The sequence below is a fragment of the Bos grunniens genome, chromosome 6 (assembly GCF_055505025.1).
Source record: "Bos grunniens cultivar Pamir isolate PY7600 chromosome 6, Bosgru_T2T1.0, whole genome shotgun sequence".
In the NCBI taxonomy this organism is placed as follows: Eukaryota; Metazoa; Chordata; class Mammalia; order Artiodactyla; family Bovidae; genus Bos; species Bos grunniens.
The window spans coordinates 52409254-52421346 of NC_141170.1; the positions used below are offsets into that span (position 1 = coordinate 52409254).

Here is a 12093-nt window from a genome sequence, read left to right on the forward strand (position 1 = left end):
GAACTGATTTCATTGGGTTAAGGCATGCAGCATGATGGCAATGGCACCAGGAAGGAATGGACACAAAAGAGGTAATCTGCTTTTCATTGCCAGACTTCCAAAATGCATAAACATATTATATTTGAATAAATTTCACCTCTAAAAAATTATAGTAGAAAATGTTCCCCCTTCCCTGCTTTTCTTCAAAAGGAAACCCAGGGAGAAGTAGGAGTCAGACTACAATACTGGTTGCTCTTATTTATCCTTTGGCTTCTAATCCAACTGATTCAGAAACGTACTTCCTTTTTCCCCACACTTAATTCCTATTGAAGCCTTGGTGATGAGTGCTAATTGCTCTAGGGTGTGCAAAGTACAGAGGCCAACTAGGAATGGTTGCCAGTCCCTTGATGTACCAAGAACTTTTGAAGTAGGAAAAATGAAACAAAACAAAGAACTGTTAGACTTCTTCAGTTTGAATAAGGGAATTCTTGCTTTGGAAGAATAAAAACAAACACAAAATGATGCTTATCCTTACAGGCACTTAGTATTTTCTAGTTTGCAATTTGTCTATGGAAAAGGATTTCCTTTTCAAATGTTTGTGAAATTGCAGCCTCTAATAATGCAGTTTTCTGACAGTTCAGTTGATTTCAGTTATTTGGAAAAAGCAGGATTTAGGCAAAATCATAATGTGTTCTGGACCTAGAAATGGACTTGATTAGTTTCAATAGGGCATTTTTCTTACTCCATTGATGGTGGATCCTAGGTGGCACATTTTGGAGCCAAAATGTCTCACAATAGCTCCTTGCACTCAAAATGCTGGCAATAAAAGCCGTGCCTTGCTAAATTCCTACCTGGAAGAAAAACCTTGTTTGCCCTCAAATATTGCCAAGAAACCAAGCTATGCCCCTCCTTGCTCGGAATTTCTGAAGACACCATCACCCTTTATGGGACTGCCAGTTTGCATGGAAACACATCTTATGGCATAATATCCCACCATTCTGAAGGCTTTTTCAAGAATACCAGGACTTGGGAGAAATATATCTGAGAACATTTAATTACCAGATTCTCTCTTAAATTTGACTAGCACATACCAAACATAACTTTGACACAACAGCTGAAAAAGACTTGTCTTAATACCCAGTCCATTTATACCAGTATTCCTTTTTACCTTTCAAAAACAGGGATGTGGTTACCTCTGGATCTTTCAGGCTTGAGTCAGCCAGTTGGTGTTATCAATGTTGTTGGCTATCTCTTCCTTTTCTCCTTCCCATCATTTGTACATTTCACTGTTTACCCTGATCAACCATCCGTCCATTTATATTCTTGTTAAAAGTTCTGGGAAGGAAAGAAGGTAGAAGCTAAAGCTATTGGTGCAAATGAAGCTTTGGATTCCCTGCAGATTTTGACCACATCTTCCATTCCTGACTCCCTCAAGAGCTTGGGTAATTCGGCATCTGAATATATGAGTAGCCATGGATGATAAACACACGTCTACTTTTCATGGCATAGTTCCAGGAGTGGCTCACTAAGGTTCTGCTGGTGTGCTATTCCCAAGGCCCATAGGGGTGCAGCCTTCTTGGCAGCTCCAATCCCTTTCAGTGGGGTTGGAGCATGAGGCAGTGATCAGAGACACCAGGCAGAATTATACAACTGCATACACACAATGGCAGAGAAAGAGCAAGAGCTAAAAGGATTCTGGTTTGGGCCCAAATCACTAGTCATTTCACTTCATGAAAAAAAAAGCAAGTGCCTTTTAAGCTGACATTATTTACAATGCTCAGAGTTTTCAGACATCCACCCAGAAGCAGAGGACCACCACACCACAAGGAACAGTTCAATGAACTATGTACAGAATTTACAAGGAAGTTTACATAATATTCTACATTCCATTAACAACTTCACCTCAGTGTTGACTGTTTGCTTTCAAGCATCTGATCTTGTTTGTTTTTCTGTCCTCCTCATCCCAGTAACTGCTGATTGAACCAACATGAACAAATGCTTGCCCATTTCTTTACCCTAGCTCCTGGGATAAATATTTGATTACATTTTGTTCAGAAAAGGAAAAAAAAAACAACCTGTGGCACATCACCCTTTGTAAAATACTATTCAAAATGGTCCATATAAGAAATCTTGGAGATCTTTTTTTTTAGTTTGTTTGTTTGTTTCACTTGGCAAATTTTGATTGAGCTCTTTCTGAAATGAATATTTATAAAGTAGTCATTGATTTTAGAAAGATGGAATTTAGTCAACATTTCTGTGTATTGTACATAGTGCTTTTTAAGGAAAGCCTATCCTTGGATCCATAAACCAAACTTTATTCTCTGCACCACATTTTCTCTTTGCGTTTTCAAGATCCTTCATTGATTGTAATGCACAATAAACATGGCATATATGAAAACACATATCATTTCGTCAACAGAATTACCAACCAGTCTGCTGTTTCTATTTGGCAATGGAGAGGATGGAGGCAACAATCCTGGATAATTCAAGCCCAAAATACGTCTTTACCTGGGTCTTTGCCTCGCAAAGCTGGTGAGTGTAACGCAGGTGTCACCCCTGGTATTTTAAGTCAAGAAACTTGACTGGTAGAAATGAGTGTGTAGTCATCATTGTCAAATGAATGATGAGATCTCTGCTGGGTCCACACAGCTTGAGTCTATGACAGTTTATATCACAGTTTGTGAACATGGGGTCCCCTGGACATGACTGTGGCATGAGAGAGTGAGTTCATGCAATATTTAGCCTCTACTGCCACTTGGATAACTTAGGAGATTATGGCTATTTTCATGGCTAAAAGAAAACAAACTTTAAACAGTAACACAGCTAAAAGGTAATGATCTGAATCTCTCAGGAATGGGGGCCAGTTTGAGGGTACTTAAGAAAGTCTAGCAAGTTTTATGTTTTATGTCCATCAGTTTGGGTGAGACAAGGCAGACAGGCAGAGAAGAATATTTTTCTGTGTACTGTTCAGCCTGGAAAGAGAGAGGGTGAGGGCCAAGGAGGAGAGGATTTGGTTAGGAAGTATCCAGATGAAGGAAGTGGGGACAGAGTTTATTAATTAGCAATAGGGCAGCTTTTCAATTTTTCTGGCTGTCATCTCCTCTAAAATCAGAGATATTTAACAGGATTTGTATCTTACTTGTGTGCCTGTCTATATCCAGAGGGGCATACTGTGACACCGTTTTGTGCCTGATAATGAATTCAGGCTTACTAGTTTTACGTTTTACAAAGGATAAGAGATAAGAATTCAAAATGTTCTTTTTCTCTCCGAGATGCTTTACATCTAAAACTACAAGCATCAAATTCTTCAGACTTTTAAGGCAAGATCATAATAATAAAATTATAAATTACTCAATCTTTTCCAAGAAGAGTGAGCCACACAAGTAAATACAGAGAAATTGTTCTGCTATGGAACATGGATCAACAGATACTTCATTTCTGAATTAGCATTTCATCCTTAAACACTTTTTAAAAGAGTTTTTACATCAAAATGATTCATTCCTGTTAGGTATCAGCCAAAAGTCTTCCTTCCTGTGTTTTAAATAAATGACTACATGGTGGTTCCTGGGTGGTCATTGGGAATATTAACCTTACAATCACTGGTATGGCTACATCCTACTCTGGGCATTGCATTATGGAAAAACATCACCCTGTCAAGGAACTAACTACTCAGAGTTCTGAAATGGATCGCTTCATCCCTAGAGGATGGAGATTTCCTAGACCAGGGAACTATGATTGTACAACTGAAAACAAACGAAATTTGGTCCCCATGCCTGATTCATTTCTCATGAAACCACTGAAATTATTTGTCCAATTAAAGCAGTGTTTTTATTTTCTTACTAACATATATTATCTATAGCATAACCGTTTTTTTATTTGAGGGTTCTCTTTTCCTCTTGCTTTCTAAAAGAACACTTTATAACTCTCTCTCCTTGGATTTATCAGTGCAAAGTCAGCCTCCTCTTTTCAATTAAGATTATAATCTCTAGCAGCTGATGCTATTGTAAACAGGGGCCCTCATCAGCTTTAGGAAGAAAGCCAGGTCATCAAATGAGGCAAACCTCCCTATTATTACCTCAACTCGTACCACATCCGTAGATCAGGTCCCAAATTGCCTTCATGACTAGTCTGTCAACTTTAGGTTTCATTCAATCTTGGAAATGAATATATAGAATTCTTATATACATACTCAGGCTGAACACACACTGCAAAAAAATAATGAGGCTTTATTGACATAAATGAGATGAATCTCAACTGTAGTTGGTTGGATTTGATTAGAATTGTGTGTTGAGCTCTTGAGGGAATACTCCTTCTATGATGAGCAAAGTAACCCATGAGCAGAGATAAGGCAGAAGCAGTAATGATGGTAGAGAAGGGCTGTCATTTGGGGGCTGTTGTAAATGTCTGAAGGCTCAGTGATATTGTTATCTGTGGTTTTGCTGTTTTGAAGGTTTTCTTTAAAACAGAAATCTGGCCTTGAAGGGAAATGATACTAAAGTGGGTATATGTGCATTTCCTGACGCATTCATTTCATGTGTTGGAATGCAGAGCTCAGAGAGCAGAGGCATACTGTGCTAGCTGAGAAACTAGCGCTGTGCAACTAGCTTGTCACCATTAGATACTGCTCTCTGGAAGGCTAAGAAATAAATATATACTATTTGATTAAAGATTTGGCAGTTCAGGTAACTGCCCAGGCACCCTTTTCACAGCATGTAAGTCTTGCCTTCCTCATGGAAAGGGCAATATTTTTCTCAAGCAAAAATTCTTACCATTCCCTTCTTCAAAGCCCACCTGCCCCAGCCCCCTTTCTCTTAATCTCTGAAGGAGGAACTAGGACAGTGTGACGCCATAGCTTCATGGCATGAGGTCAAGTGATTCCAGGCTAAGGAAGTAAGTTCAGGGCTGCTCATTTGAAATAGTTTACAAAATTAGTCACTGCCCCCCAAACTCATTCTTAACAAGAGAAGAAAAATGTTCCCAATGGCTACCATGTTGGATTCTCATGTTAATTTTTAAAATCTCCCTGGAAGTCTGAGAAAGAAGCATTTTTCAGAATATCCGGCTTAAAGGTGGGGTGAAGATGGCAGGCTGAGTTTGTATAACCTGGGTTCCAGCTTGCCTATCTCTCCCTCTTTCTCTGTGGAGCAGGGACTCCTACAATGGACCTGGGGAAGATGGAGAGTGGAAAGGAATCTTCCTTCTTCTTCTGGGCTCCTTTTTGTTTTCCCTTCTTCCTGGAAATCTGTAACTTATCAATGGCTTTGTTTTTTTTTCTTCTGAGATCCTGGAAATTGTATTGTTTTTTGGCAGCATGAGATTGTTACAGTTTACCAGGAGGCCATGCACACCGAGAGCTAAGCCCTCTTTTCACTTGCATTTAAAAAATAATAAAATCCAGGGCGACTAGAACTGCTAAAGATCTACCTATCTGATTTCTCTCTTTGTGTGTGTGTGTTTGTAAACATGGCAATTAACAAAGCTCTGAAAGAGCCAATAACCTGGACCACAGTAGACTGGGAAAAAATAGTTTTCGTTTCTTTTTGAAGTAAACATGGTGCAGTAATAAAATTGATATGCAAGACCGAAAACCAATTGGATGGCTGAATCTCTTACCTCAAAAAGCACAGCAGTATCGCTGCTAGGGACCTGTGGGGTTAAAAACCAAAAGAAGAGGAAAGAAGTCGTTTAGGAACCATTGGGACAGACCTTAGTGTACATAGTAAAGCCAATAAACGACGTTAAAAAGAGAAAAGGTGATGGGGAAGAACATTCGGGACCACTTGTCTATGGAATTCACGTCAGTCAAGTCGGGGATTTTGACTTTGAGCTGCGAGGCGCGTCTGCGGATGCGCCCCTTGCTGTGCGCGCCGTGCCGGTCCAGCGCGCGCCCGTACCCCTCACGGCTGCTCATTGGCTTGCGGTACTGGATGCTGGCGCTGTCGTAGGAGTACATGGTGGTCTTGGGGTCTCCCACGCCCGTGAGCACTTCAGAGCCGCTCGTCTCGTTCCTGATCTCCAGGGTACTGAGGAGAATGTTGCCGTGGGCGTCGACCTGACCGAGAAAAAAAGCCTCAGGCACAGCTGCCACGACATTCGCTTGTTTTAGTTAACCTGTAACTGATGATACTGCGTCGGGCTCATTACACTGTCTTGCTAGACATCTGGTTCTGCATGTCCCCTGGGTATCTATCTATCTATCTATCTAAGCTTCCCAGGTGGCGCTGCTGCTGCTGCTGCTGCTAAGTCGCTTCAGTCGCGTCCGACTCTGTGCGACCCCAGAGAAGGCAGCCCAGCAGGCTCCGCCGTCCCTGGGATTCTCCAGGCAAGAACACTGGAGTGGGTTACCATTTCCTTCTCCAATGCACGAAAGTGAAAAGTAAAAGTGAAGTCGCTCAGTCACGTCTGACTGGCGCTAGTAGTATCTATCTATCTATCTATCTAATCTTCCCAGGTGGCACGAGTGGTAACGAACCCGCCTGCTAATGCAAGAGCCTTAAGAGAGACGAGTTTGATCACTGGGTCAGGAAGATCTCCTGGAGGAGGGCATGGCAACCCATTCCAGTATTCTTCCTGGAAAATCCCATGTACAGAGGAGCCTGGTGGGCTATAGTCTAAGGGGTCCTAAAGAGTCAGACACAGCTGAAGCTATTTATCGAATCCATCATCTATCAATCAATATAATCTACAGTTTGTCTATGATCCATCATGCCTCTATGATTAATCTAATCCATCCATCCATCCATCCATCTTTTATCTGGACTCACAAAACAGTATGTGTGTATAGAATATATATTATATATACACTATATATAAATTATGTAATTTTTGTTTTTCAAAACTACCATTCATTGAATCCATAGAAATACACTACATATAAAACAAAAAATGCCATATGTATGTGAAAAAATACCATATATGTGTATATATACATGGCATTTTTCCTTGTTACAAAAGTGATACATGGAAACATTCAAAACTAGAAAGCAATCAAGAAATAAATTAAAAGCTAAAAATTCATAATTTCACCTTCAGTGTCCATTATTTTTAATATCTTGCTAAACCTTTAGTCTTTTTTTTTTTTTTTTAATTCATTTATGCTTACAGACACAAGCTCAGCCAGTATATTTTGTTTTGTAATCTACTTTTGTCAGTTAATAGTATAACCTGGTCATCTTTTCATGTTAATAAATATCCCTCTGTGACATAATGTATTCATAGCCTATATGGATAAACCATAACTGAATCAGTCTATTTTTAGATGTTAAGGCTTGCTTTGCTTTCATACTATTAAATAAACAAACCTGAATAGATAGCTAGCGGGAATCTGCTGTATAGCACAGGGAACTCAACTCGGTGCTCTGTGATGACCTAAGGGTTGGGATAGTTGGGGGTTGGGAGAGAGATTCAGGAGCCAGGGGATATATGTATACATTTAACTGATTCACAGGGTTGTGCAGCAGAAACCAATACAACACTGTAAAGCAGTTATATGCCAATAAAACATGAATAAATAAAAGTAAGCCTGCAAAGAACACCTTTTAGCTAAATCTTTGTTCATACCCATTGTTATTTCCTCAGACTAAATTGCCAGAAGTAGAATGAATTCACTGGTCAAAAGGACATGCTTGGCTATACTTTACTTTTATCTTTCCACTGTTGTTCATTGTTGCTTCCTAGCATTCCACTGATACCTCATCCAGGTTTCCTGGTTTTTCTCTATGCTATGCCCAGACACACACTTTTGAAACTACAAGAATTGTGAGTACCTTTGGCCTAACATGTTGTGGCTTTAACTTTAAGCTGATGTACTTGAAAACTAACTTACCTGAAGGGGACATGGCTCATTCATGCAGATGAGTCTAAAGTACCTCCAAGGACAATATAGCAGGTAAATAAATTAAATAAGTAAATAAATAAAAACTCTAAATTTAGAGTTATTAGCACAGTGCCTGACTTACAATCAGTGCTCTATAAATGCTCTATCAATGACATTGATCTCAGTAAACACTGTTGAAAGGTTTTAGTAGGCAAGCAGCGAACCTGGTGATGAAGAAAGAGATAGAGAAAACCTTGGGAAGAGGCAGAGACAAACAGGAGAAAGAAAAGTACAGAAGGTGAGATGTGATCGTGGTTTATCACAGACAAGATAACTAAGATTTATTGTGTCCACCATGTGCCGGGAGAAATATCAATAACCTAAGATATGCAGATGATACCACCCTTATGGCGGAAAGTGAAGAGGAACTAAAAAGCCTCTTGATGAAGGTGAAAGTGGAGAGTGAAAAAGTTGGCTTAAAGCTCAACATTCAGAAAACGAAGATCATGGCATCCGGTCCCACCACTTCATGGGAAATAGATGGGGAAACAGTGTCAGACTTTATTTTTTGGGGCTCCAAAATCACTGCAGATGGTGACTGCAGCCATAAAATTAAAAGACGCTTACTCCTTGGAAGGAAAGTTGTGTCCAACCTAGATAGCATATTCAAAAGCAGAGACATTCCTTTGCCAACAAAGGTCCGTCTAGTCAAGGCTATGGTTTTTCCTGTGGTCATGTATGGATGTGAGAGTTGAACTGTGAAGAAGGCTGAGTGCTGAAGAATTGATGCTTTTGAACTGTGGTGTTGGAGAAGACTCTTGAGAGTCCCTTGGACTGCAAGGAGATCCAACCAGTCCATTCTGAAGGAGATCAGCCCTGGGATTTCTTTGGAAGGAATGATGCTAAAGCTGAAACTCCAGTACTTTGGCTACCTCTTGCGAAGAGTTGACTCATTGGAAAAGATTCTGAAGCTGGGAGGGATTGGGGGCAGGAGGAGAAGGGGACGACAGAGGATGAGATGGCTGCATGGCATCATTGACTTGATGGACATGAGTCTGAGTGAACTCCGGGAGTTAGTGAGGGACAGGGAAGCCTGGCGTGCTGCGATTCATGGGGTCGCAAAGAGTTGGACACGACTGAGTGACTAATCTGAACTGAACTGATGTGCTTAGCATTATAGTAGATGCTTCACGTATATTACTCATTTAATCTTACAACAACAACAGTCTCAAGTTTACACCCTGGTAGGTGCCAGACCTTAGATTACAACCCATGTTTTGTCTGATTCAAAGTTCATGTGGTTTTTGCTGAGTATGAACCACTTCACAGTCCTTGACCATCATCACATCCTGCAGTGAATTTAGTAATGCAGTTGATAGATTTAAGCTTTTAGTTGGCTGGAAAGAGAAATGGTGATTGAATCTGGTCTCTGTTTCACTCTCATTCTCATCTGTCATCACTTCTCTCTGTGAAGCATTTTGCTGTAGTATAATGAGGCTCCCCACTATGCCTCACCCAGAACATCTATTGGTTTCTTTATTCAAGGAATTATTATTATGTTTTGATATTGTTGTTAGTAACTATTATTTGTTAAATCCTACTGTGTAACTTATCTCAGTATTTTTCAAAATACTATGAAATATATAACATTTTCCTAGTTCAGCAGATGGGGAAACTGAGACTCAGGTTAAGTAAATTGCCTAAGATTTAACAAAAAATAAGCAACCAATCTAGTGTTAAAACATAGAATACTCTTTATCTCAAACATTTTTTTCTCCTCTTCACAGATTGTTGTTGTTGTTCAGTCACAAAATCGTGTCCAACTCTGCTTTCTTCAAGGCTCAATTTAAATTTTACTTCCTCTGTGTAGCTGTGATAGTAACCTCAAGAATGCTCTCTCTCCCCCTTTCTCCCAACCTTTATTGATTGCTTACTATGTGCCAGCTATAGTGCTAGGTGTCAAGGATGTGTGTATACATACACACACACACACACATATATATATAATATAGTGCAAATGTATGGTTGAAAAAGTCATGCATGTGGAAGTTTCTGATACTAAAGAGGATAGCAGGGTTGAAGTGACAAACAGAAAAATCTTGGATTCATTAAAGAAGAGACAAGTACATTAGAAAATAAGGTAATGCATGTGATTTGATTGTGAAACAGTCAAGAGAATCATCAAACATGCATTTTGTCCTTGAGATAATAATCTCCTTAGAGATACAAGAATAAGACATAATATTGAGAGTGACAAAAGTTTTTAAGCAAATGCTCAATGGTATAGAATAGACCATGATTAGGGGTTCATACAAGTGAGAAATGTTGGGGTTCACAGAAGGCTTCATGAGGACCTGGGGCTTGTATTGAATCTAGAAGGTGGGGAGAGGACAGAACAAAGGACTAGAAGCTGAAAACTGTTCTCATCTTGGTTTTGTTATTAACTCAGTTTCCTCATCCATAAATGAGAGGTTTTCACTAGGTTATCTCATGGCTTGTTTCTAATTTTTGACAGACTTTGATTATGGAGAATATTCCAGGCAGAAGACACAGCATTCTAAAAAAAATTTTTTTTTGTAAAATGGAATCACTTGATTTGTATTGTATGCATCATTAAGTTACATTATTATGAAATCCCTTTAAAGTAAACAAGTTTCTAGAATTTAGAATCAGCCAGTGAAGCATACAGATGCTGCTCATTAAGCACTGCTGCTGTTGCTGCTGCTGCTGCTAAGTCGCTTCAGTTGTGTCCTAGAGACTCTGTGTGACTCTGTGTGACCCTAGAGACGGCAGCCCACTGGGCTCCCCCATCTCTGGGATTCTCCAGGCAAGAACACTGGAGTGGGTTGTCATTTTCTTCTCCAATGCATGAAAGTGAAAAGTGAAAAGTGATAGTGAAGTCGCAGTCGTGTCCAACTCCTAGTGACCCCGTGGACTGCAGCCTACCAGGCTCCTCCATCCATGGGATTTTCCAGGCAAGAGTACTGGAGTGGGGTGCCATTGCCTTCTCCAAAGCTCATTAAGCACAAGTCACTGCAAACAAGGTACAATTTTATTAAGATATTTTGTTAACCTTGGTGCAAACTCAAAGGTATTAACACTTAAATTGCACGAGGCTTATTAGTTTGTACATATCCCTTAAGTATTCTGTTATCGGCTAGAAATCATAGCTTTAAGTGGTTTGACATATAAAGTATTGAGTCCATTTCTGTAGCTACCCATTGAAAGCAGATTTCATTACTATATAGTTAAATCAACATTACTGTGCTCTTTATCTAATAAATGTTTATTGAGTGCCTACTTTGTGTTGGGCACTATTCCAGACACTGATGGAGGAATCAGTTCCTCCACAAGCAATAGAGCATCACATCCCACATTTTAGAATTTAAAAATTGTTACTAATAACTCTCCTTAATCTTGTATTCTCCTTTACAAACCCTGTGACTGGCCCCCATCTCCTGTGAAGTGAAAATGGTAGTTGCTCAGTCGTGTCCAACACCATGGGCTGTAGCCCAGGCTCCTCTGTCCATGGGATTCTCCAGGCAAGAATCCTGGAATGGGTTGCAAGGCCTCCTCATAGTGCAGCTTATGTATGTTTAAAGGGTCTCCCTGATAACTCAGCTGGTAAAGAATCCACCTGCAATGCAGGAGACCCTGGTTCAATTCCTGAGTCAGGAAGACCCACTGGAGAAGGGATAGGCTACCCACTCCAGTATTCTTGGGCTTCTCTGGTAGCTCACCTGGTAAAGAATCCACCTGCAATGCAGGAGACCTGGATTTGATCCCTGGGTTGGGAAGATCCCCTGGAGACAGAAAGTCTACCCACTCCAGTACCCTGGCTTGAAGAATGCTATAGTCCATGGGGTCGCAAAGAGTCGGATATGACTGAGCGACTTCCACTCTCACTTTCAAAGGCATCTCAGGCTAGAGCAGAACTCTTGATTCTCTCTTTTCTTGGTTCCCCCCACCCAGTGTCCCACTAGAATATCACTCCAGGAGGGCAGGGACTTTGTCTTATTCACTGTTTCTCTAGACTTGAGAAAAGGGCTTGGCACTTACATGCATGGTCAGTAAATATCTACTGAATGAATGGATGATAGTAAAGGGGATAAGGGGGAATGATGGTTAATTTTATGTGTCAACTTGATCAGTCTATCAGTTCAGTTCAGTTCAGTCACTCAGTCATGTCTGACTCTTTGTGACACCATGAATCACAGCACACCAGGCCTCCCTGTCTATCACCAACTCCCGGAGTTTACTCAAACTCATGTCCATCGAGTCAGTGATGCCATCCAGCC

At 40.4% G+C, this 12093-nt stretch overlaps 1 protein-coding gene across 1 annotated transcript in view; it reads right to left on the reverse strand.

The window, feature by feature from the left end:
- Nucleotides 1-1015: 1015 nt before the first annotated feature.
- Nucleotides 1016-12093, reverse strand: part of GABRB1 (gamma-aminobutyric acid type A receptor subunit beta1) — a 454930-nt gene continuing 443852 nt past the window's right edge. Inside the window, exon 9 of the mRNA XM_086405923.1 lies at nucleotides 1016-6031. Coding sequence (XP_086262049.1) covers nucleotides 5687-6031 — 345 coding nt within the window. The 3' untranslated portion in view covers nucleotides 1016-5686. The remainder of the gene's footprint in view (nucleotides 6032-12093) is intronic.